Raw genomic sequence first — 26,728 nt, 5'->3', positions numbered from 1 at the left:
CCTCGTTTCCGCAACCCGTCCACGTTCCTCTTAACTTTACAATTCCATGAATTAATTTTTTCCCTTATGTGTGAGTTGCGAGAAATTTCTTTTCAATTTTTTTTTTTTTTTTTTTTTTTTTTGTATCATCCAATTTTTTTTTGGTATCGTAATGTGTGCTGCCCATTTGTCATGGTTATCCACCGTTCTTGTTTGTTTGTTTGTTTGTTTGTTTGTTTGTTTGTTTGTTTGATCGTTCGTTTGTTTATTTGTGTATTATTATTAATTTTTTTTTTTTTTTTTGTTATGTTCCTCACTTGCGTTTGCTTTTGCGCGTTTGTCCATTCATGTTCGTCTTCATTTGTACCCTTTCACCCTTGCGCTTGTTTTCGTCTTTGCATTTCTGCGTCCCCCCATTCCTTGGTGTTACCGAGAAATGGCACGTCTTGGGGCGGAGAAGAAAAGGGAATGTAAAAAAAAAGGGAACAAAAATTAAATAACAATAAAGAATAGAACAAAAAAAAAAAAAAAAAACAATTTTCCATTTTTCTTTTTCATTCCAATTCGTCTGGCGTGCAAAACGTTGGACATATTTGTCTTTTTCTTTCTGCTCGTCCCCTCTGGATGTGCTCCATTTTGTTTGCTTAGAAAAATTCGCGCTGTTTTGTTTTGTTTTTGGCGCATCGTAAGTTTGTCCAGTCTGTCTTTCCGTTTGTTTGATTATTTTGTTTGTTTTGTTTTGTTTTGTTTGTTTATTTATTTATTTATTTATTTTTTATTTTTTTTGTTTTGTTTATTTGTTTGTTCGTCTGCCCATTTGTGGGCGCCTTTCTCTGTTTCCGCATTTGTTTGTATTTTCCCTTTTTTGTCCCGTTGCCACATTGTTGTGCGGAAGAGGCAGACGCGCATTGCCTACCTTCATTCACGTGGGAAGTGCGTCAATCTGCCACTCCGTCCCTGGGGACCTGCGGCCAGTTTGCAATTCATGCGTACCCGCCATTTGGTTCAATTTAATTTTTTTTATTTTAACATGCACTTAATCGAAGTTGTGTAGTAGTTTATCACCCGCTTTGTCTATTACTGTGCCTGTTTTTTTTTTTTTTTTTTTTTTTTTTTTTTTTTTTTTTTTTTTTTTGTGCGGTTCGTTTGAGGCGTGCCCTTTCTCTCACGACTCAGTGCTCCGATCGGCTGCGTAGATCCGTGGGTGCATACCTGGGCGTGAATATATTTTGTACCAGTCAACAGAGGAACATTCTTAAATTGTTTCGAAGCATTTGTGTCTCTGCGCTGGTGCGCGGATAATGTTCCGTCCGGCGTAGCCAACATGTGCCCGTGTTTGTTCTTCCAGTTTGTTTTTTTGAGTTTGTTTATTTGAGTTTGTTTATTTGAGTTTGTTCATTTGAGTTTGTTCATTTGAGTTTGTTTATTTGAGTTTGTTTATTTGAGTTTGTACCTTACCGTTCCCATTGCATCGTGGGCAATTTTCCGCACCCCGCGCAAGCTCCCATGTGGGTAGATGTACTCTCCATTGTAAAAGTGTTCGCGACTGTGTAGATTCGCTCTGCATTTACCAACGTGCTTATACCCATTGGGAGAAAAGTTGACGCAGCATTTTTGTTTGCCTCCTTTGTGATTAATAAGTGGTCACAAGAGGAGGGGTTTTCCATTCGTCGTGTAAAATTTTGTAACAGTTTTTTTTCTGAATTTTTTTTTGAATTTTTTTTTTTTTTACAAGTTTGTAGCTTAATGGAAGGAGCCCTGCGTTTCAGTCTGTTCTCCAAAGTTCGCTTCATTTGTCTAGTATACATAGTTTGGCTCCCTTAAGCGATTGCGAGATCTTCATTCGTCGCTCTCATCGCGAATAAGGCGCACATCGCACATGTTGAATCTGTTTCGTTCCGTCTACAACTTTTTTTTTTCTTTCTTTTTTTTTTTTTTTTCCCCGTGTGTGCATTTGTACATCTTCCTAATTGCACCTGTCTAAAGAACATTTCTTTTTTGAGAGTCATGTGCGTGACTACTCTCCATTTGGTTAGGCCAATTCGACAGTGAAGATTATACCAATCACATTTTTGTGAGCAGTAGGGCGCCTTCCACATCGGTTCCACTGCATTATTTGGGGTGAGGGATACCTCGGCTGGGTTGACATAGATTGGAGCATCTCCCTGTTTTGTGCCCCCAATGCAGCGTAAACACAGCACAGTTCTTTTGCCCAACCTATTCCCCTTCTTTTGGGGGGTAAAGTACACATACTAGATTTATTCGTATGAGGGACAACCCTTAGCAAGGTTGAGACAATTTAGGAGCCATTCTTTTGTGCCTCTTCCACAAGGAATACATGATCAAGGGCCAAAGTGTTTTTCCTACCGAGTTGGCATACATTCAGGTGAAGAGCTAACATAGGCGTTTGTTGTCCATGTGTGGTTCACACTAACGAGTTGCATCAACGGAGCGCACGTACGGTGTCACCCCCCCTTCCTGAGCAGAGTTTCCCCCTGCGTGAATAATATAAAATTTGTGTGTAACAAGCAAGAAGGTTCTCCCCCCAAATATTTTTAAGACAGCGTAAGGGGTAAATGGAAAGTGTCTCCCTGGAGTCAGACACTGTGGAGGCAATCCATGGGGCCGTACCTGACGAAGCCGGCTATGTGAATAGCAATGTGAACAGCAATATGAACAGTAATATGAACAGCAATGTGAACAGCAATGTGAACAGCGATGTAAGTGGTGATGACCGCGCGCGCGAGCCTGGCATCAAGGCGGAGGCCCCAGAGGAGGAAACCCCCCCAGCACAGGAGATGACCCACAAGGGCGAAGCAGACAGGTGCCATGAAGTAAAGATAAAAAGCGAGCCAGTCATCCTCATGGACAAGGTGGAACGCTGTCTAGTGGTTGAGTGGTACGAAAATGACATAAGAAGGGAGCAAAGGATCTCATATAAAAAATATGGTAATGATAAGGCAAAATTAAGAGCAAAGGAATTGATTGAAAAATTAAAAGCAGGTATAACATTCGAGCAGCTATACCCAGACAAAGGACCACCTATCGTTCGAGTGTACAGTGATGTGGGGGTATATCGCGTGTCTTTAATAAGGGACAGAATTGAGCGAGAATGGAGAGTTGAATGGATGGACAATGATAATCCAATGAATGCCAGATGGTCATGCAAAAAGGTAGGTAATGATGAGGCACAGAAGAGGGCAGAAACATTCGCGCAAAGTTTAATTGAAGGAATTTTTAATCCCATTTTGTTACACAAAGCTACGGGCACGAGATTCTCAAGGTCAGACAAAACAGTTGTTAAGATTAATGTGTACATGAAGAAAAATGTTAAGAGGAAAACTAAGTGTAAGATACAGAGAGGGGGGGTAGATAAATCTTCTTTAATGATGGGGAAGGGAATGAAGGATGGACTAAGGAAAAGAAAACTGAAGCATACTAATGATACTGTTCATGGGTCACTTATAGAAGGATCAGATATGGTTAATGGGAGCCGGACCTACAATGGAAGTGCACTCAGCAATCTCTTTGTTAAAAATGAGGGTACCACAATGGATGGTAGGACAGATTCTAATTATATGGGCAGAATCAAAGAGGAAAATTCGAATGTGGTTTTGCCTGAGGGGAATTACCTCTGGAATGAGTATCATATCGGTGTGAGTTCTAAGCGAGGGAGAGGAATGACCGAGAAGAAAAGGCATTACAAGCCTAGGGGAACTGGAAGGAAAAGGGACAGGATAAAGAAGACACCAAAGGAGGGTACGAAATTGAGGGGGAAAATGGAGAATCCGGTAAAGGACACCATGAGGGGTGTAATGGGTGAGTCTGTGGAGAACAGATTGGCAGATCAATACATAGCTGCTCAAACGCATGGCCCAGTCGACCTAAACCTATTCAGTTCCAATACAGAATTGGGAAATGTAGACCCGCCTCCTTTCTCATGCAGCAATAATTATATGAAGAAAGAGCAAGAGATGTGGGACCCCTTATCCATGCCATACAGCGACCATGGGGAAGGGGTTATGTTGAACTGTAATAACAATGAGACCCTGGAACGGGGTGCCATGACGAGCAATTACTTTACCCCCTGTGAGCAATACGAAGGTTACCGAATGGGTAGTTTTATGGTGAAGGGGGAGGACTATTCCTCTAGGTATGCTTATGGAACGAAGAGTGATGACTACGCGGTTTATGCAAACCACGGTGTGGGACCTGCGGCTATGTGTTATGGTGATATGCACCATGATAACCTGCACACGTTTCATTACGGGGGTGAGGATCCCTTCGTGAGTAGTCACACCAATAGGAGTGATGAGTATGTTCTGGGGGGAAGCGGTCTGTCCGCAGGCCACTGCGCCAGCAGCGCTGTGTTCAGAGGAGGGGGGTATAACCCTTACCTGGTGAGTTACAGTGGAGGGCCAATGGCACCCCACATGGCAGTTATGCGGAGGGGGCTAGACATGGAGGCTATGCATAGCAGGGCAGACATTGAGCCTATGCAGAGGGACGAGACAAACGATGATGTACTGCGCGACATGGTGAGAGATCACCATGGGGCTAGCCTTATCCCCCAGAAAAGCCAAATAAAAAGTAGAAAAACTATGAGGCAGCGCATTTGTCATTTGAAGAAAATAAAGTGCGACGCCAATGGAAATGAGGTGCAGGGGAAAGACCGACGCAAGGGAGGCGAGAGGAACAAGGAGACCAAGTGGTTGAGCTTAGGGGGGAACGACTTTGCCCCTGTTAACGGTGGTGAACATGGAGTAGGCGATCCCCTCCCATCTTCGTACAATGGAGAACGAAGAAAACGAAAACGAATAACAAACAGGAACTTCAAAGAGGAGGACTTCCTACTCGATGAGGAATTGAGTAAATATTTTTCTACATGCCAGAAGATTTATTCAAGGAAAAACCAAAGGGGCTTGAGGAATGAGTCGAATGGAGTTATGGACCACGTTGTGGGTGATTCCATGGGAATGTGCAGGGGAAGGCGTTATAATAATATTGGCGGCGGCGTGTGTGAGGAGAAGGGAACCATCGTGCATGGCGGTGGTGCGCAATTGAGAGCCGTTAATCAGCACGGCTTTGAGGCAGGACAAGAAGGAACCTATGGACATAGCTACGTGGTACCCACCATGAAAAGGGGAACCAGTGTTGATATTAACCAAAATGATAATGTACTAATAAACGCCAGCCTGATCCCCAATGGAAATGCAGGGGAGAACCTCCTGACGGAACAACTTCCTACCAGATCTCGGAGACGAACGAAGAATTGCAAATTTAGTCGAGCTAGCCAAAAAAAGGATTCAGCTTTTGATGATGATAAAAATGCTATGAGGGAGTCTTACAGGATGTACAAGGGACATGGGAAGAGATACAACTCTACATATGGTAGGTTTAGATCGCATTCAATGGACAGCCTGGGGGGTACAATGGTTAGCGTCTCTGGTCTTGCCTCCCAATCGAGAAACAACAATGAGGGCTGCGGTGGTTACGTGCTGAATGGCAATGTGGGTCGGGATGCATTTGCACGTGGGTTTCAACCAAGCGGTTTGCATTACGGAGGGGAGCCCCACACAGGGCAGGAAGGACACGTGATGGCGAACTCAGATGAGAATGTTGGAGGAGGTGGCGGAGGTGACATGGCAGACGGGAAGACTCACCTAATGAACCTAAGAAGGGCGAGAAGGAGAATCAGCACCCCAGGGAGTAATTATGGTCCCAGTGAGATGCAACGTAAGAATGAAAATTTAAATAGCTCCCTCGCGGGGAACAACATAATCGAGTTTGTTGATAATCCACGAGGGTACAGAGTGCCATATGAATATCAGTCCCGAGTATTTTATGAGCACTTCGAGGTACCGCTAAATGCACAAAAAGAATTTGAATTGCAGCAAAGGTATTTTGCCCGTTTGTTCTCTTTGCACATTTTAGCCGTTGGATGGAACGCTAACAAAAATGCTCGCGTGGAAGACTACATGCAAGAATTGTCTGACCCTGCTTTTCGATCCCTCACGATGGGTGGTGCGAACAGCTGTGGGGATTTCCCAAGTCATGATGGGTCTCCTGCTAGTGAGAAGAACAGAGTGAGTGGCGCGCAGGAAGGAAGGTCGGGTGGTCTCAATCGCGGAGAATTACAAACTGAGGTATTCCTTAAGTCTAACCAGTTGATACATGACAGGAGGGGTACAGACTATTGCTCCTTCAACTCCGTGGAGGATGGTACTTTGCGGGTTAATGAGGATGGATCCGTGCTCAACGTTGGTGTGGACGACGCGAACCATTTGGGATCACCACGTGGGGAGCAAGAGGTGGGTGACATGAGCAAGTATGAGTATGCGCATCTTATGAGTGGTGTAAATGATGGGCGCTGTTTTGGCGGCATGCTGAACGAGAATGCTCATGGAGACATGCATGGCTATGGGTACGCAGAGGGTGTCAGCAACATGGCCGGGCCATATGACACATATATGATGAGCAATGTAAACGCTTTAACGGGAGTAGATTACCGATTGAATAATTACCAGGGTTGTAATAACTTTGGGTCTATGAATGGGAGAAACGGCACGGAATTCTTGAACGGAGTGTGCATGAGCACAGGAGGAGGAATGAACGACGTAAGCAGGGCCGCCAATGCGGAAGATCTGATACTTCCGAATGAGAATTATGCTAGGGGGGTGCACCCAATGCATCTGCATGGAAAACATATTGTTAACCCAAATATGCACAGCAATGTTAGTATGGCTTATGACCAGGAGGGGAAGTACTTACAGGTTAACAGATCTTATGATCCTAATGTGAAGGGAAATATGGAATACGTGCAGCATTACATGTACAACGTGCATCCTTTGAGCATTAACAACGTAGATGATGGTTCGTATGAACTGTCGTTAAGTAGGGGAAGCACTTTGCCATTCCACAAGGATGTGACCGTGGTGAGTAGAGCGCCATGGGAAGGGAGAGAAGAGAATGAAGGCGCATTCGGTGCAGTGAGAACTGAAACAGTTAATCATTACAAGAGTTTTGTTGATGGAAGGAGTAATGTCCCCATGGTGACTACCGAAGGGGAAGAAGACACCTACCCCAATCTACAAAGTACCATAGGAAAAACCAGCGAGTTAGATTCGTTAGGAGCATGTGGCAGGGAAGACAACCCTTATGGTGTAGGAAGCGTTGAGTATGATGAACTGCAAATTGGACCAAGGACAGATATTGCCATCAGAGGGCAGTGCTCATTTGGAGATACTTCATATGTGGAAAGTGCCGACTCATGTGAGCGAAACAGAGAAACGTATGAAATGGTTAGAGAGGTGCAGTATGGAGAAGGAAAGCAAGGAGGACACGTGTCCTTGAGGCAAGTGCCCACCAATGAATATGATCTCATGACGATTGGAGACAGGGAGGCACATGGGCAAAGAATAGGCTACATGAATTTGCCATATGAAAGAGGAGATGATGATGAGGAGCTCCATGACGACAAGTTAGACTCGGAGATGATGAAAGAAAATGTAGAGGTTGCGGGAAAAGGAGAGTACCTTTACTATAATGTATACGCCAATGCAGAGAATGGAATGGGGATGCCAGAGAGAGGCATGCACAACTGTGCTGAAGAGGTGAATTACAATATGGTTGATAAATCAAATGACGACTGTAGTAGTGGTAGTGCACATGGCAATGGCGAGTACTCCATGCACGACAAGCCGCACTACGAATTTGGACACATGGTTCAGGTACTACCAGGTTATGAACACCTGGAACGGGAAGGGCACTGCCAGGATAATGTTGTGGACAGGCAGGCACAGTCACAGTATGAAAAGGCGCATTATGTGTTCGGCGTGTGCAGTGGGGGGAATCATCCGTCCAGTGGAGATGTGGTTCCGGGGCAGCAGCACTCGGATGACCTCAGCGCGAACGGAAGCAATAATGGGAGCAATAATGGAAGCAATAACGGAAGCCAGAACAGCAGTAGCAAGGGCAATCCTAATACAACTCCAAACAGTTACGACGACGTGGCATACAGCAGCTATTTTAAGGAGGCCAACATGACCTCGGCATCCAGTTCCACGATCATGACTAACATGAAGGATATGAACAACTATGAATACTGCAATAACAGGAAAATGATCGGCAAGCTGAGGTTCACTTCAAATACCAGTACCATAAACACGGAGTGCCTCCCGAGTAACCTTTTAAATTCTATAAGCATGAACAACTCGTGTCTTTCCAATAATGTGAATGAACAGGTGCAGAAATAGCTGCTGCATATTGGCACAGACGTTAACGGAAGTATTGGACGGGGAGGGGAAAAAAAAAAAAAAAGGTGACCATTAAATGGCTACCTTGGTAAGACAAACAGATCGGAGTTTATGTCGACTGAATAATGTGCGGAACGTTTAGCACAACTGATGGAGGAGGCAGGTCACGCACATATGGGTTTATTTGAAGCTGCTTTACATTTTTCCACTTGGAAGGTGGAACTAAGCTTTAACTGGTGCAGTGTGTAATGTGGGTACCAATTTTTTTTCCACCTTAGCTTAAATAGCTTTTATTCGCTGTGTTAATTTTTTTTTTTTTTTTTTTTTACGTGTTTGCAACTCCTACACTCATTTGGCGCGATGCGTTTAATATTTTCGGAAAATTTATTCTTAAAAAAAAAGTTGTAGCCTGGTGAAGTGGGAACAGCGGTTCATCAGGTAACCTTCTCTGTAGAGAAGCATACCCCATGGGTGCCAAGCTCTTTTATACTAGAGCAGTACAACTGTGTGATGGTTCACCGTTCGGGGCAGTTAAAAAAGGAAAAATATGCAGCTTGCAATGCGTATATATGTGTATTTTTTTTTTTTTTAAACGCTTCGCGCAGGAGCCCATCCTCCATGTCGACACTTGATAACGGAGATGGAGAGAGAGCGGTAACCTGCTGCAAACGTACACAGGAGGTGTAGCATGTGCAGAATCAGGCGATGCAGATACCTGCACTCACGTGTAGGTATGCATTTCATCTAGGCCCACAATGTAGAAAATTAAAGATTGACCAAGATAAAAAAAAAAATAACGCAAACGTGTACAGTCCTATATGCGTAATGACTCGTTGCCTTTGTGATTCCCCCCTCGTTATTTACATTTTGGTGGGGCCTCATTTATCCTACTTTATTTGTTTTTTGTTTTCCCTTTCCTTCCCCCATTTCATGATGAACTTACGCAGTAGTTCTGGGAGGAAAAAAATTGGCTACCTTCAGTGACGCTGTTTAAACGAAGCTGAAAAAAAAAAAAAAAAATACAAACAAAAATAAAAACGTTCGAGGCAGGAGTATAGTGTGTATTGTGTACATATGCGAATATGTTTAGGCCTCGTCAGCTCGCTTGACTAAGCTGCGGTACATGTAAATTACTGCTCTACAGGTGGGATGCGAATCTGGAAGGTATGCTAGCCTTTTCTGCGTGTGTAAATAAAACGATACGAAAGGCCTTCCGCGTGCCCATGCAGGTGAGTACACGTTAAAGGCGGAAAGCTAACTTACCCGTACATTATGTGAGTTTTGTAATGAGCACACAGTTCGGTTGTGCTACATTGTTGGCCCTGCTAGGGGGTAGATATTTTGCACTCTCAACTGTGAAACGAATCACACCGAGGGGTGTGGAAGGAGAAATAGAGGGAAGACGAGCACAGAGCGCGAAGAGTTCGAAGCTTAAGTTGTGGGCCACGAAGCCTTAAGTTGTTCGTAGGGATGTTTCATTTAACCAACATTGAAGGGATGATACCAACTAGGCGCAGCTGCAAAGTAAGAGGAACACCGCCAGGAAGGTGTAAAATCCAAACGCACACAACCTGTGCACAACGTGAAAAAAAAAAAAAAAAATTATTGACTAGCCAAAAAAGGGGAAAAAAAGTACCTGACAGGTTCATAAAAAGTGCAAAAAAAAAAAAAAAAAAAAAAAAAAATTACAAATAACAAATCAAAAGTCACCAATACGAGGAGGCGTGACAAAGCGGCTTAGCAACCTAGGCAGGTGGGCCAATATATTTGAATCTCTCTGAAGGTGCCCAGGAAAGAAAACCACTAAGAAGCACCATAGGAGAAATGATGAGCAGCTTTGTGATTAAAAGGGCGTACACGAGTGAACGTGAGTGTAAAAAAATACATAAATATATGAGTATAGGAATTGACCGTAAATCCAGGCTTCCCATCAGTACGTGTGCAAGGAAATTTGGCAATAGCGAGCTGGTCAGGATCAGTCAGAAATTGTTCCTACATAACAATACACGACGGAGAAGATCTTCTAGAAGAAACTTCGCCAGGGTGATATGTTATAATTTTAAAAGAGGAGGTGCCACGGACGTGTGCAGCGCGCAGGATAGTGAGGCACGCGCGTGGCGTAGAGTAATTAAGGGGAGTAAATTGGACAACGGAGAAGAGGCGAAGCAGGTGGGAAACGCCCCAATTGTAAACACACACGTGAGATCAGGGATAATTGGAGAAGAGGGAACCCGCAGCACAACACCCCCAAATGTACTGAACCATAAAAACATTTTAAGTAACTGGAGTAAGTGGGGCAGTACAGGGATTTGGTCATCTAGTAAAATGAAAAAAATAAAATTTCGGAGCTTCACGCAAATCGTTGCCGTATCGATAAAAAAAGACAAGTACGTGAAATTTTCTCGATTAAATCTGAGCGAATTGCTAACTTGTATACATGGAAATTTGTCAGAGGAGAGCGACGTAAAAACGTGGAACAGCATATTTTTGCAGGTAGACAAATTGGTGTCCAAAAAAGGCGGGGGAGACGAGTATAAAGCAGAATTGAACGCCTTTTTCGATAAGCTCACGAATATGGAGTACTACGCTGTGCTTCATCATCTGAAGGATGTGGACGAAAGCGTGAAAAATAATATTTTAAATGGCGCCTTTTTTGAGTGCCTCGTGTTGTCCCTCAGGGGGAGGGACATAACGTATTTGCACGAGCGGGTGCGGCGGTCAGGTGTGTTAGAAGTAGGAAGAGGAGAAGAAGGAAAAGAAGTACAGCTGGAAGACTCACCACAGATGAGAAGCGGCAGCCCGGGGGAGATCAGACATGACGACCCCGCGCAGATCGGGAAGAAGCGCGGAAGTAAGGTAAAATCTTACATGAAAAACTTGAAGCATATTTTAAACATCTCAGGCAGTAGGATGAGCCCTAAGGGGGGGCCCAGCGCGCTTGAGGAGCAGCAGTGGCAGTTAGAGGGTGAAGAAAAAAGACTGGATCATTTGGGTGACCAGGAGGAGGCATCATGTGCGAATGATGAGACCAATGGCAGAGGAAACACACAGAAGGACGTAACGATGATCAGGAGGTGGTTTACTCTGTTGACTTACTTTTCCTGCAAATCTGAGCACGTCTCCATGTTAAGAGATTATTTGAATAGAATGTTTAGAAAGCACATTGACGAGCTGATTAGAAAGGAGTACTTTTCCAAAACAGTACACCAGATGACGAATCACATAAACAGTAAAAGTGTACACGCCCTTATAATGACTTACGAAAAAAAGCTCGACAAAATGGAGGCATATGATTTTAGCTACAGCTTGTTTATTCTCCATCGGTTTTTGGTGTTCAATCACAGCCTGTTTAACAGAATTATTGATCATGCCATTTGGAATCCTGTGATGAAATTAAAAAGTGAGAAAAACTTAATCCGTTTTATAAAGAGTGTAGATAATTACTTGCTCATGTATCCGTCCAGCCCAGGGTTGAGTGGTGGTGGGTTGAGCGGCGGTGGGTTAAACTGCCCATCGTTTAACAGCACAGACGTTTTTCAGTCCAACATGAATGACATGTATAATTCTACCTTTTCCATTTTTATTAAAAAGTTGAATAAGAATTTGAAGTGCTACTCGCTAGAGAACTTACTCTTCTTGTCCGAGTGCTTGGGCAAGGTGATTTTTATGCCGAGCATGCAGAACCAGATTCTGCATGTCTTCATTAATAAGCTTCGCTACTACATCGATAATGCTTTAGATTTGTCCACTGTGAATAATGAAACACTTATTCGCCTTTTTAAGATAAGCTCCTTCTTTTCCTTCGTCCCCGAGATGGAGGTTTTTGTGAGCACCGCGACTAGGGGGAATAGGAGGACACGGAGTTTTGTCAGTGGGGACATGTATGTCCCGTCGAAGGGCACCATGGTGGGAGGTGCCGAAGACGTGGTCTCCCCATCGGGAGAAGCGGAAACGAGCCCCGTGAAGGATGGCTCGTCTCCGACGGGGAATAAAAAAATACTCAAGAGTAAAAATGACGACACGTTGGAGGAGAAGAGTAAAAAAAAAAGCATATGCTTCAACCTGAGTGAGAAGAAAGTGATTAATTATTACTATGACAAATCGGAGGAGTCGAACACCTTTGTGCATCCAAGGAATCTGCTAAAGAGGTACGACCTCCTCCAGGTGAAGGACGATGTCTACGACGTGAACAGCTACTGCCTCAATTACGGCCTCAATCACGACTCGGGGAAGAAGCATAAGAAGAACAAATTTTTGCTCAAGAATATTGTGATGCGTTTGTGCGAGCAAATTGATAAGAGTTTGGACGACGTGGCGAGGGAACTGGGGGGGGGATTTCCTGAGGGCAGCGAAGCGACCGTCAAAGAGAGCGGCCCCCCCTGGAGTAGAGACAAACTGATGGATGAAATAAAATATATCAACGAGAAGAACGCCTATCGTGACGGCAAATGCCCGGAGAATGACCCCGCCCACAAGAACAGCGAGGTGTACAAGAGGTACCTCATTTTTTACGATTTCAGCGTGTTAAGTGATGTAGTCAAGTTCACTCACTTGTCCATCAACACGAATAAGCACACGTACGAATTAGTCAAGTCGATCAAGCGGAGACTGGAGGAAATGCTTCTCTTTTACGACCTAAGTGGAGTATCCAAGCCGGGGAGTGAGCTAAGTGTGAGTGGGTCAGGTTCATACGGTTCCCAGATGAAACATATTACCACCTTTCAGTTATACCACTTTTATTGTGCCTGTAAAAACTTCAGTCCTTCTTTCCTGTTCGAATTTTTCAATACCATGTTGAAGCTGACTCCAAAGATGAATATTATAGACGTGGATAAGACTAGCGATTTGTTTAGTAAGAAAAAAATGAACAGAATGGAGCACCTGGAGATCTTCGAGAGGGTGAGGGACCGTAACGTAACCATCCCCTTTGTTGTGTCCTTGTTGAGATCCTTGAGGATAATTATTTCATCGAATTTGTTTCTTATGAATGACATTCTTAGTGAGCATGTGAACACCATGGTGCAGTACTCGTACTATGTGTTGTTATATTATTATTACAATAAGGATAGGATGAAGCGTCATCATGTTAAGGGTGGTAGTGATTTGCGGGATGTGGGTGATGAAGAATGGCTAGCTGGGGGGGTCAGAACTGTACCTGGTAGTAATGCTCTCTTTGGGACACAGTCTGGGGGGGAAGGAAGCTCGTGGGGAACTACCCTTGGAAACAAGGAACACGCCGATGATGAGGAGTACCCCATTTGTGAGAGCGCATCTAAGGGAGGAACTACTGGGGGAAGTGCTCCAATAGGAGGGGAGTACGTGAAGAATGAATTGGAGAGTGGCCAAGTGGAGGGCGCTCAGCGTGACGATGGTAGTGACTGTTCAATAATGTCGAGCGTAATGAAGTCCACAAAGAAGGATCGAAAAATGTGTCCCTTTGATAATGTATATATGGAGGACCTGTGCAACACTTACTTGTGCTTGTCCACATCGTTATACTTCCTAAATAGGACGGAGGAAAAGTCTAACCCAGTGAAGCATCTCATTGATCTGGAGGACAGATTCTTGAAGTTAGTAACCAAAGTGAAGTACATGAAGTACTTATCGGACAATTTAATTTTTTTTTTATTTAAAGCACCCTGCACGGTGAAATTAGAGGAAGCGTTTGATGGGATAATTCCATCGTTGAAGATACCCAACCGAAGGAGTAAAAAGACGAGCGAACTTCTCTCCTCCATAACACATTCACAGAAGGTGAAGATTTTGAGTGTCCCAGCAGCGACTGCCTTTTTGCTGTGCAAAATTAAGCTGTCCATGTGGGGGAATGGAGGTAAGGAGGAAGTGAATGCCCTTCGGATGGAGAACACGAAGATGTTGTTTGAGATCCTGATCGATGATTACAAGTTGTTGGCAAACTGCATCGAGCAGTTGTTCATTAATGGGGGTAGGGAAGTGGCCGATGGGGGGAGGGAAGCGGTTGATGGGCAGGAGTACTCATCGGACAATTCGTATATTTCCGATCAGAGTACATCCTTTGGAGGGAGACCCAGAAGGAATTTCTCCGTGGGAGACACCCATGATGGAAGCAGCCAGTATGAAATGTCCACCCGCAAAAGAAGGACGTATTCTTATTTACCCTACCTTGCGTCAAATAAGGTTGACGTGAAGCAAAATGCCCATTTCGAAGCCCTCATAGGAGATATGTTTTTCGGTGTACACGAGGTGAAGACCTTGTATGAACTCCAAAGCACGCTGCTAAAAACGGTTAAGTATTTGGAGGCTGCCCAAATCAACTTAAAGGTGAATTATAAAATAACGCAGATTCAGCAAATACATAATGACGTCCTGGGTTACCTTTCAGAGTTGTCCAACGTGGTTAAGGACTGCCTGTACATCGTCGTCCTCTCGCAGCCCTACATGCACAAGTCACCTAAAAAGTACATCACCAAAAATTTGGTCAATTACTTTATTAACAAGTGCAAATTTGTAAGCGACTATAACGTGTTTGATGAGTGCAACAGTAAATCCTTTAACGAGCTGAAGCGCAGCAAGTACTTGGCCAACGAGCTCTGCAGGTAGGTTGGCCGTTCTTCACTTTGCCATGTTACACATCGCCATGGCCCACGTTGCCTACCACATGTGCGTATTATGTGTGCCCATTTTTTCTGTTCACCTATTTATTTATCCCTTCCCCCTTTTGCGTCTCCAACTTTTTTGTCCACCCCCTTCCGTCAGTGTGCGGCACGAGTGTGTTTCACATGGCATATTTGGAGAAGGGAAATCTGCGTCAAAAAAAAAAAAAAAAATTTCCGATGCACACTGATCGACCTGACTTTTCTTCGTCACCGTCCCCATGGGAGGGAAAAAGGGGTTAGACATATATTGTGAACGAACGCTTCAGAGGGGCAAGTCGCATATGCTTCATGTGTACATTCGATTGAGGTAGAAAAACTTTTGTTCCAATAAAGAAACACCATAGCAAAGGTTTTTCTCCCCGCGTTTTCTTTATGGCAAGATACCGCTATTGGTAGGAAATGTGCCTTTTTTGGAAATGCTACTGGAAAGGGAGAGCGATGTATATTCTCTGCTTAGTAGTCCCTTTTTTTGAGTGATACAAAATAGGGAACGGCAAGATTGACGGAGCGAATGATGTGGGAGAAATAATTGCCTTTTGCGCCATCGTTGCAGAAAGGGTAAGTTAACTTTTTCTTTTTTCCCTAGTCAAATGTAGACTCCCAGTTTCACGAGAGGAATAGCAAATATGTATGCGCGATTATGGACAGGTAGAAAAAATTAAGCAAATCGAATAAGCACTTTAATTGTCCTGGGGAAGAAGGCAGCATTTAAAAGTTTGCCTACATACACACATGTGTGTGGGAAAAGTAGCTAGATTTTTTTTTTTTTTTTTTTTTTTTTTTTTTTTCGCGTTAGTGTAGATAAGAGCATAAACTGTAAAGGGCTTATGTCACTGATGGGGGAAGTGTTAGGAGGTTCCTTGTGGTATGACTTCTCATATACGCGGTCTAAGCCATTGTGGCCGAGCCTGCGTGAAGAATTGGTAAAGGTTCTTACCTGAGCGTAGACCTGCGGGCATACAAAAGCAATGCAGCAAAGGAAACGCCTGCAAGGACATATTTTATGTCTGCGCATGTGTTTGTATTATACACCCTTATGTGTAGCGAAAGATGACAACGGAGGTAGTAAGCCAGGCAGGCGCTGAGCAGGGGGGGGACGCAGAAGGGGGGGTTCAGCAGTTAGAAAAAAATGAGCAAACAATTGAGGTCACAAACAAAGCTGAAGAGATGAATGAAGATGTGCAGAAACGGTTCGAAGCTCTAAATAACACCATCGAAAATATGAACATCCATTTTAATACGATTCTAAAGGACAATGAAGAGAAATACATTTTGGCATTCAACACCTACATGTATGACGTACAGAAAGAAATACGAGTTTTAAAAAAAATTGTCAAGGAAGAAAAAATAAGGGAGCTAAAGGACGAACGGGTGAAGAAATTGCAAAAGGAACTTAAGTGGTACATAAACGAGTGTCTACGATTGGACAACGTTTCTCAGTTCTTGAAAAAGGAAGCGGAGAAGTGGAAGAGGAACAGTGAACTCATGAAGAATCATATGTTGTTTTTGGAGAAGAAGCTCGCCAAGATGTATGATAAGGTGATTCTGAAGGAAGAGACCGGGGTAGGAGCGGAAACGGGAACACACGTGAAAGAAGGGCCCTTTTACAGAAAGGAGGGAAGTGCACAAAAGAGAAATGCTGCACCAAAAAAAGCACAGAAAAGAGACCAATATGGTGGAGGCACACAACTATTTGGGGTACACAGCGAGGGCGCCAACGCCGAGTGCACACCAAAGAATAAAGCCAAGATGGAAGACAAAAACTCCAAGGAATTGCAGCACAAGGTAGCCAATTTAGAAAAGAAACTGAAGAAGCAAATAAACATAAATTGCAGTTTACAAGAAAAACTTACAAAGCATTACATTGAAAAGTCGCAGTATGAAAAACTGTTCATGGAATGTGCACAACAAATTAAAAAAGACCTAGCGAAATTAGCCATAAGCAATGACAAGGAGAAGTACGTAGAAGAAAATTTCACGTCATTAATGAATGAAGCAGAATTGAGTTACTTTACCAAGGAGGAAAAGAAAAAGTTACTCGTGTCCTTTTTCTCCTCTAACGATTTGATCCAGTTTGTGAAGAAAAACGTTTTCTGTAAGGAGAGGGCGTCCTTCGATTTGCAGACCAAAAATAGCTACCCCACTACAACCATCAAGTACCAGAAACGGTCTGACATTTCGCCCTTCATTTTGTGAGCTAAGCCTGTGTCTGCTTGGGTACCTCACTCCACAAAAGCACACACACACAGATGGATGGGCCTTACGACTGCCTAGGTACGCCCATTTAGGAAAAAGCCAGCATGTGTATGGAAGAGTATGCATATAAATGTATATGCTTCCTGGAAGTGTACGCTATTTACGAACTAGCTTTTTTGTTTTTTTTTTTTTTTTGCACTTTTTACATTCCACGTTCAGGCGATTTTTAGTTTTTTTTTTTTTTTTCTGGCATTTTTTACACACAATGTTCATACGATTTTTAATTTTTTTTTTTTTTTTCTCAATTTTATTCTGACTTTTTAACAGAATATTGTTAAAAAGAAAACGCAGTTGAAGGAAAGGCCTAAGAGTGGAAATTTGGATAAGGAACAAAATAGAACTATTCACCATATGGAGGACAATTTTTTAGGCTACATATCTACAGCGAAGGGGGAGCAAGGGGCTAGGTAATTGCCCTTTTTTTTTTTTTTTTTTTTTTTTTTCATTTTCCAGTATTTGGAAAAGCCCAAATAAAAAAATAAAATAAAATAAAAAGGGGAGTTGTGTGAATGGTATAATTGGCAGAAGGGGGCACACAACGAAAGAAAAAAAACAACCACCTGATGAGGTGCACATCCCCTTTTGTCTTTTCCTGCACACTGCTTTAAACTACCTAATGGTCACTTTCCCTGAAATGCGAAAAGAGGAAGTAAAAAAAAAAAAAAAAAATGCGACCGTACGGGAGAAAAATTCTCATATGGTGGCACACTTGAAAAAAGGGAAATTATCCGCAAGTATACACAAGAGAATGCGTAACTCCCGCGCTACCAGCGAGAACGCCCCCATTTTAAACGCCTAAAAATGTTTTTAGTGAATACGATTAAGGGAATCTTTCATTACGAAGAGGATGGAAACAATGACGCAGCAGCGGAAAAGGCAAAGAAAAACAAAAGGGTTCATATTAGTGAGCTGAAGGACGAAGTCTGGTTATACAAAAATGAGGCGAAGCCGCGCCTAAGTGAAGACTATGCCAGTGAATACGAAGATGGGAGCTTTTATGATGAAGAAGGTGGAAGAAAGCCAAAGGATCATTTTTTAGAGGTGCCGCTATTCGATGAAGATGAAAGTGGACGGAGTATCCAAAAGAATTTGGTTAAATTGCGTAAAAACTTCCTCATCGTGTTTTTGTTTTGGCATTACAACACCTCGTCCAATCCATGCACCAACAGTGTTCTTTTTATTTATTTATTTATTTTTGTCTCACTTCCCTGGCACTGTTTAACATATTTGCGCAGAGGTACCTGCCGAGCAGGAAAACAAAAGCAATAAAAAAAAGCGAAGAGTCAGAAGTTAGCGAAGAAAGTCTAAGCACCACCGACGAGGAAGAGGAGATGGAGGAGCCTTTTCTCGACCTATATGAGGAATTAAAGGTTAAGATGAGAGTCTTCTCACTTGTGGACATGTCTATGCGGCTTGTGCATCATTGGTTGTCTCTTAATCGGGTTGGACTTGTCTTGGTAGAATTGCTCGCGGCCGTGTGATCGCCATAATCGGTGATGCTCCCCTCCTATCTGCTCCCCCCCCTCAATTGTTCCCTTCCCCCGTTTACAGAGAGAACAAAGCATAAAGGAGTTCTACAACCCGATGCTGCGGCCCAGACTGTGGCGCTTCGAATTTTTTATAAAATATATACATAACCTGGAAAATCAGTTACATAGAAATTTTTACTTAGTGTCCTTCGGGAACATAAAGTAGGGCTCCAATTTTATAACAATATGATACACCTTTCTCCGCGCTACGTGCTGCGTGCATAATTGTGCTCGAGCTGACTTAACTGTTTACTCTTCGCAGGAAGTTGAAGCTCTACGGAGACCTGAAAAAGGAGGTGCTGTACACGCCTGGGTACTCCATAGAACCGGGGGAGATCAAACACTTGAAGGTTCCACGTAAGGGGAAGTGCGAAGGAGTATACGTTCATATGCACTGGTACGCGTGTGTGTGCAAGCAGCTCCCGGCATGAACATGTTGAACTGGTTCTACTTCCCCTCCCCCTCGCAGTGCCCATCTGGGCGGAAAAGGAGTTGAGCATATCCTATGAGGATTTGCAGAACTTTGAAGTGGCCATCGAAATGTGGTGCATAAAGGGGTTTACATTCAATGAGCTGTACGCATCGTCCAAGAAAACGCTAAAGGAGGTCATTGAAAACGACCCCGACACGAACGTTATCCTGAAGCGGAGGATTGAGAAAAGGAACATCACTTTTGAGACCCAACGTTTGGGGGTAATTCTCGCCTTCGGCAAGTCTTCCCTGACATTAGCCACCGCAACATATGGCATTTGGTGCCTTTACGCGTCAAAATTACCACGTTTACATTTTGCCCCTCCTGTGACGCAATGCCCCGATGCGACGTTCCCTGTACCTCCCCTTTGGGGGTGCGCTAATGGGGAAACCCTTCCGACCACGTATACACACATAAAGCATATAACTAACGCACGCACGAACTGACGAATATGCCCCCCTCCCATCTCCTCCACTTCACAGATGTACATGCAGCTGTCTGAAATTTTCGAGTTCCACATGGCCCTGGACAGTTGGTGGTTCATAGCAAATTCAGAAATGCCCAGTTATTTAAAAACCCTGCCCAAATTTTTGCGGTTCAAATTTCCCCTAAGCGAGGACGACTGGGTCATTCACAGCTCGCACAAGTCACAGAACAACTTTTGGCTGTACCCAGGATATTTCTGTTTCATTGGTACTTACCATCAGTTGGCCAACGCCTTTTTCATCCTTACGGTAAATATATGCAGTGTTGTATAAGCCCGTATTACGTATTCTTCTGCTAGTGGATGCGTGCGCGAGTGAGGAGATACCTGTTTTGCGCTGCCTGATTCCTTCTTCATTTGACCATTCCCTTGTTCTAACGTCGCCTCCCCCGCTCTTTTAAAATCACTTCAAGGTGCTGTCCCACAACACTAGCCACAGATACAAGCCACCCATCCTGCTTGGGTCCTGCATCATATCTTTAAAGTCTGTGACGGAGCACCCGTTTTTCAAGTAAGACCCAGCATGTCGCGTTTGCAAGGGGGATTATGATCGCGGTGGAGGAAGGACCGTTCAAAGGGGTCTCTCCCCTCCCTGCAATGTGCGCACTTTTGGCTTTTCTCTATGTTGGCTACTGATGGTTTTTTTTTTTTTTTTGTTTTCTGTACCCCTCCTAATCGCCAGAGGAACTGTGAAGAAGCTGACACTAGACAAGACGAAATTCAGGCAGGGGGAAATTGTGGGGAACATAAAGTGCTTTGTGAACAGCTACGGGATAGAGGAAGGGGACATTCCTGTGCAGAGGCCCGTGCAGCCGCTAAGTCACGCCACTCTGGTGAACCAGCTCCTTTTGAACCAACACTACTTGGTGATCAGGTGGGTGTGTGCGCACAAGCGTGTATGCCAAGTACGTATGCGCATGAGTGTTGTATGTATATTTATGAACCTACATGTCGTTGCTTTCCCCTTGCAGAGTAATAAAATGCGAAAATCTAGCTATCAGCAGCATCGACTTGAATAATGTGAATATAAACGTGTGGGTGAAGTGGGACGGCATAGTGAACAAGACGGATACCGTGTGGAAGAGCACTTCTCCTTTTTTTTACCAAAACCTGTATTTCCCCATTCGGCTAGTTGATAAAAAAGAGCTAACCCATGAGAGTCTCATAAGGAATGTGTTGCCAGTGGACTTGATTTCCAAAGGGGAAATATGTTTCGAGGTCCATAACAACAATGAAATACATTCTACCATTTTGGGTATTTTCGAGCTTCCCTTCGCGGACATTTTTAATTATGGCACGGAGGATTACCGGTCCCTGGCTCAGGTGCGTTTCTCGTCTATTCGTTTGTGCATGTGTGTTTTTCTGCTCCCCACACAGGCTTCTTTTCCATGTGCACTCAGCTATTGTGCCCGTTCCCTACCACCACCGCCGGGTTGCTACTTTACCCTGGTTCTGCTGCACATTTTTTTACTCACGTTACCTCCCCGCGCAGGAAACTTCCCAAAGCAGCTCCCCCTACAACGATTACAAGGACAACTACGACGCAGCGAATGAGGGGATGGGTCTTTCGAGCGACAACTATGACGACTACTACGTGAGGAAGTATAAAACTGTGGTGTATAAGAACACCTTAGGTAGGCGCGAAGGATGAGAAGAAGAGGGCGAGAGAAAAGTGTGGCCGCTCGTGAGGCAACCATTTGAAGGACAGTACAGCAATTAAAGACATATACCTTTCTTGAGAAGCCTATCCTTTGAAATATTCCTTTCCACATCGGGCTTCGTACACTTATATGTACCTTTCATGTTGATGTCGCACTGTCCACCACAGAGCTGATGTACTCCACGCTCCACTTAAAAGCGTTGAACATGGAGAGCATACAGACGAAGAAGGAGTCGACAATTTCGGTGGAGGCATTTGTTATCCCCCCATTGCCCAATGGATTGGTCTTTGTGGAAAAGGAACAAATGCAGAACTCTTCGATGATATACAAGTCTATGTCAAAGAGGTGGGCGAAGGAACGTTTCCTCCTGTCTGTTGCAGTGGCCCCCATTCGTTTAGCAGCGCACGTGAATGCACATTTTATATGATTTTTTTTTTTCCTGCTGCTGTTCAGGTGGGAACGGGACTTTTCCAAGTTCAAGGATACCTACATCCAGTGGTTCCCCCGGGCGGATAAAAATAGGAGGTACGAGAAATGGCAGATAAAAGGGGGGAGAAGTGGGTGTTTCCAGCTTGGCACGGGTCCACCCGAATGGGGGAAGCCACCACCTGCGTGCGTGTTTGCCAGCGTATGATCGTTGTATTCCTTCCCTTTTTCCTTTTTAGTTTCCCCTGTGTGAGCAGAAACGAGTTTGACAGCAACCATTATCCCCTGTGTAGCTTCGTGACTTCGATTAATTTGCCCGCCCAAGTGTCCACTCCTGGTAGGCGCGGCGTTCCGTTTAGCACGTGGGGCGGCGCTTCTAAGGGGGCACTACAGGAGGTTACACTTCCAATGTGCCACCTGCACCATGCCACTTCGACCGCATCACTGCGACCGCGTCACTGCGACCGCGTCACTTCCACCCCGTCCCTCCTCCCTGCAAGGCCCCCTGTTCCACTGGCTGAACAACATTGAGTACATCGAGAACGAAGACGAGTCGTCGATCTTCACCCCCCCGTATTTTTTTCTGTCCTACAAGAAGGGGACGATACAGGATCACGTCCTGTTACTGTGCTGCTGTCTCAAGGGCCTGGAGTACGACGCGTACGTGTGTAAAGGTATAGGAGGCGCTGCGTAGTGTGCAGTAGACACACGTGTATGTGTGCCGGCTTGCAGCAGTCTACTTCTCCACATATGGATTCACATTTTAACCTATATCTCTTTCTGTGTGTCTGCCCGTTCCGCAAGGCACAATAAACAACGGGAAGAAAAACCACTACTGGGTGATGACGAGGCACGAAGAAGGATGGGTATGCTTCTGGGAAGTGACGAACAAGTGCATTATCCACCTGAAGAAGAGATGGAACAACAACAATTCTTCAAGGGACTCAGAAGTGAGCATGCAGAAGGAAATTATGAGCAACGTGGTGGAGAATAGCGACAGGGAAAAGTATTACACTGGGGAATATTTAATGAGCTTTGTCAGATATGGGCTGGAAGAATTAAAAAAGAGGGAGACGCAAATTAAGGAAGAATACGACATGAAGGAAGAAAACAAATTGTACACTATGGACTTGTATGGAGAGAATCACATGAAGGATGAGCAAGTAGACGTACGTGAAGTTCTTTATAACGATGAGGAACTCTTCAATAATATGTTCGAAGTAAAATTTGAAAAGCATGAGACATACAGTTCTAGTAAGGCGTTAAAATATTTGTTGGAGAATTTTTCTAAAAGTATCCCCATAGCTCCAAAGATGTTTTTGCTGGACTATGATAAGACTTTAGCTTACGTGCCATACTCTTCGATCGAGGTGGTTTTTAATGACGAGCAGTTGTATGGGAACATGCAGAACCACCACCCCGCGTGCATTTTGTACGACTTGGAGAACAACTACCACTGGCGTCCCCTTTTGAATCACTCGCCCGTGCCGATCAAGAGTGAAATTACCATATCGACTCCGTTGAGCGACAGGCTTTCGTAAGGCAGAGCGAGATTAGCGGTGTTAGCGGCGTTAGCAGCATCAGCAGCGTCAGCGTCGCTGGCCTTGTGGACGACGAGTTTGTGGAGTTTTTTCCCCCCTCCTGTGGATAAGCCCACCCGGTTTGCCGTCAGCATACCTCCCTGCATGACTCGTACCACTCCATTCTTTTTAACTTCCCCCCCTTGCAGCGAGAAGTACACGAAGGACTTGGAGGAGGAGATTCAGGAGATGATACGCTTCATGAGGACCAAGGAGGGACTGGATACTTCCTTTGAGAATTCCAAGGAGATTAGACATTTCCTAGAAATGTATATTGACCTGTGTGAATATAAGCTCAACCTTGATAATAATTATAATACGAAGCCAGAAAATTATGACCGTAAAGGGGGGGATAACGCTAAGGGGGGTCAAGGAACAGCAGTTGGGCAAGGGGGGTGTGCATCCCCCCAAACAGGTATAGGATCAGTCGAGAAGGGAGGACAAAATGAAGCAGACAACACGCAATTGAGAAAAACGTGGTCTCAATACAAAAACGATTATTACCCCAACATTGAAGCACAGTACGTTAATAAAGATAATTTTAATTTTTATCAGACGTATCACCCAAGTGAACAAATTAATATGATAAACCAGGAGCAGAAGAAGCACCTCGTAAATATCCCAGGGGATTACATATACGGGATGAATGATGAGGTGTACAATAATGGCAAGGAGCAGTACATAAGGAACTACGTTTTTTGTAAGGACAATGCGGATATCCTAAGGAACTATGATGATAGTGTGAAGAGGAAGAATATAAAACGGTTCAGCAATGCACCTGTGCATTACCATGAGAGGGTGGGTCACGTGGAGGGCGAGTGCAGTGATGGTAACGATGAAGCTAGGGGGGAAAATGCTCAAGTGGGTGGAGGTAGCATCCACAAGAAAGGGGACCCATCAAGTGAACAACATGAGGACGAGGAGTTGTACAAAGAAAAGTATTATCACTACGATGAGGAAGAAGCGGAAGAGGAAGACAAAGAGAAGGACTCGGAACGGCGGCATCGCCGCTCCATTGACCGAGAAGGGGTGCCAAATAAGTATATTAAGAAGTACAACAAAAAGTATGATAGCCTGCTGAAGCTTCAGAAGAGTTTGAAGAAGAAGGAGAAACAGATGAGGGAAGAAATGATGGATGTTAAGTTGGAGGGGAAATACTGCCACAGTGGTCGATTAGGTACACAGTCCTTCTTCAGCTATGTAGACACACAAGCATTTTTGAAGCGCACCTTGGGGGAAAAAACACGTACAAAGGGGGTTAATAAGTCAGTGCATGATGAGAGGTGCGTTAAATGTGATCATCTGTTTAATGGTTACCTGATTATCCCCTCGAAGGGGGAGCATTCAGGAAACGGCACTTATGATAATTGCAAGGGTAAAGTGACACAGCGGGGTAGAAGCGGTGACAGAGTGGGTCGAGGGTACCGCCTCAAGAATCCCTGCACCAAGCGTAGAAACATCGTCCTGAGGAAGTCACACCACAGTGGGAACAAGTTACGTGAATTAGTCGCCAAGTGTAAAAAACGATATTATATAAGGAAGATGGAAAGGAACATGCTTAAGTTGAAAGTGGCTTTGTTAAAGCGTACGATTAGGGGGGAAAGAAGGAGCCACTCACAATTTGAGAGGAACCCATTCGTTATTGAGAACAAGGGGGAAGACAGAAAAAAAAGTTCCCCTTCGTTACCTGATAGAGAAGTGACGGGCGCGTTGCAAAGGGGGAGGCTTTTCCTTTGCCAGAGCTATCATCAGATGTACGCGGACCAGAAATTCCTCGACATGGGCAGCAACCCGATGGGGGGTTACCAGGTAGGGATTCCCCATATTATGGCGGTTTGAGTGCGCCTTCAGCGGAGCGTGTGAAGGCAGTCGGGGTGTACATGTCGTCTGACACATAAGCGGGGTATCCATGACACTCATGTCGTCCATCACGCCCATCACATGAGTGCCCGTTTTTTTTCTGTTTCCCCATTGGGGCAACTAACCTTGTTGTAGCAGACAATGGCACAGGAGAAGGTCGCAGATAGCTACTCAGGAAACGCGTTTGTGCAAAACTATTACGCGGATAATAACCCAAATGATATGTTACGTGGGAACAACATCCAGGGAAACTTCTATGCACATGTGCAGGGAAATAATAGAAATGAAGGACTGGGAGGTAATGTGAAGGCTCAAGCTGATGGGCAACATCTGAAGGGACCAACTGAATCAAAGGAAAAAGCCTCCACAGCGATCCCGCCAAAAACGTGGAGCAGATTAGACCCCACGTCAAAGTATGCTGCTCATCAGATTTCACAGTGGAACTGGTATTACTCATTGGTAAAATTGGAGAGCATCCCCTGGGGCACAGTTTTTCATACGCAAGGGGGGGGGGCGATGGGGAGAAGTAGCGTGCGCGTCTACCTCCAATGGGGGATCCACGTATAATTTGTGTCTCCACGTGGGTGGACTACACTAAGCATGTGATGCACAGGACGCAGGCATGCGGCACCCGTTCCTTCCTCCTTCAAACTCATGCCCGCACGACTTGCCCCCATTTTGCACCTCAGGAGGAGCAGTACTTTAACTGGCAGTACTACAAATTCCCCGTGCCGCCGAACCACACGTTTGTTGGGTTCCCGATTCATTTTTCGACCATCGGTAAGTTGCGCAGCCTTCGGGCGGTTGACCCGTTGATCGGTTGATCCGTTGATCAGTTTAGCGGGGGTTGCCGTTCATCAACCGAGGGTATTCCCAATTGACCGACCGCTTAACCACCCTCGCCGCAGATTTCTACGAAGTCAAGTCATTCTTGCTTCACTCCAAACGATTCGAGAACATAATGAAGCTGTCCATAGACAACATCTCCTTCCTCATATATTGTAAAGTGTTCCCCTTAATTGGAGGGATTATGTCGAACTGGATGTTCCTTGGCTGTTTGGTACCCTGGATGGTAACGTGCAAAAAAAAAAAAAAGGCAATTTGCATGAACGGTTCATAATTTTTTTTTTTTGGAAGAACAAAAAATGGCTGTTTAATATGCACACAAATGTGTGCCTGTACGCAGACGTATGTATATGTGTTGAGACAAAAAAAAAAATCCCCCTCTTTGCTCGTAGACTGCACAAGAGAGGGAAACTAAAATGAACAAGCCCCCGAAGAAGGACGTCAACCAGAGGTAGAAGTGGGGAAGAAAAAGGAAAAAAAAAAAAAAAAAAGTATAAAGGGAGGGAGGAACCTCCACATGGCACATATTGACGTTTCATAACACGGTTGGACGGACAAACAGAGCGGAGCGGATTCATCCCCCAAAGGGGAGGCTCCTTTTAATCGTCACCCATTGTAGCATTTACAAACTGTGACGAAGAGATGATTGTTCCGCCAATTAATGGGTTAAGTTGGCAGTGTTGCCCATAATAATATGCACGTAAACATTGAGGGAGGGAGAGAAAGAGTTTTTCCCTTTGTCACT

General features: G+C 44.4%; 4 protein-coding genes across 4 annotated transcripts; all 4 read left to right on the top strand.

The window, feature by feature from the left end:
- Window positions 1–2,555: 2,555 nt before the first annotated feature.
- Window positions 2,556–8,234, top strand: AK88_01400 (uncharacterized protein; the record flags this gene model as incomplete). The annotated part of the gene is made up of 1 exon (XM_012479035.1): window positions 2,556–8,234. One exon carries the CDS (start codon window positions 2,556–2,558, stop codon window positions 8,232–8,234), a length of 5,679 nt encoding a protein of 1,892 aa, XP_012334458.1.
- A 1,824-nt stretch (window positions 8,235–10,058) lies between these two features.
- AK88_01399 (uncharacterized protein) lies at window positions 10,059–14,813 on the top strand (the record flags this gene model as incomplete). Its single annotated transcript, XM_012479034.1, has 1 exon — window positions 10,059–14,813. One exon carries the CDS (start codon window positions 10,059–10,061, stop codon window positions 14,811–14,813), a length of 4,755 nt encoding a protein of 1,584 aa, XP_012334457.1.
- Window positions 14,814–15,919: 1,106 nt separating this feature from the next.
- AK88_01398 (uncharacterized protein) lies at window positions 15,920–17,065 on the top strand (the record flags this gene model as incomplete). Its single annotated transcript, XM_012479033.1, has 1 exon — window positions 15,920–17,065. One exon carries the CDS (start codon window positions 15,920–15,922, stop codon window positions 17,063–17,065), a length of 1,146 nt encoding a protein of 381 aa, XP_012334456.1.
- Window positions 17,066–17,926: 861 nt separating this feature from the next.
- On the top strand, window positions 17,927–26,438 carry AK88_01397 (uncharacterized protein; the record flags this gene model as incomplete). Its single annotated transcript, XM_012479032.1, has 20 exons — window positions 17,927–18,217; window positions 18,361–18,495; window positions 18,677–18,816; window positions 18,917–19,011; window positions 19,124–19,347; window positions 19,609–19,860; window positions 20,024–20,121; window positions 20,293–20,484; window positions 20,582–20,933; window positions 21,103–21,244; window positions 21,439–21,616; window positions 21,725–21,796; window positions 21,937–22,034; window positions 22,198–22,371; window positions 22,502–23,234; window positions 23,427–25,086; window positions 25,273–25,596; window positions 25,827–25,917; window positions 26,046–26,209; window positions 26,376–26,438. 20 exons carry the CDS (start codon window positions 17,927–17,929, stop codon window positions 26,436–26,438), a joined length of 5,478 nt encoding a protein of 1,825 aa, XP_012334455.1.
- Between the last annotated feature and the right edge of the window lie 290 nt (window positions 26,439–26,728).

The sequence above is a fragment of the Plasmodium fragile genome (assembly GCF_000956335.1).
Source record: "Plasmodium fragile strain nilgiri unplaced genomic scaffold supercont1.12, whole genome shotgun sequence".
In the NCBI taxonomy this organism is placed as follows: Eukaryota; Apicomplexa; class Aconoidasida; order Haemosporida; family Plasmodiidae; genus Plasmodium; species Plasmodium fragile.
The sequence above is the reverse complement of the archived record's forward strand: the minus strand, read 5'-3'. Positions and strand labels throughout refer to the sequence as shown.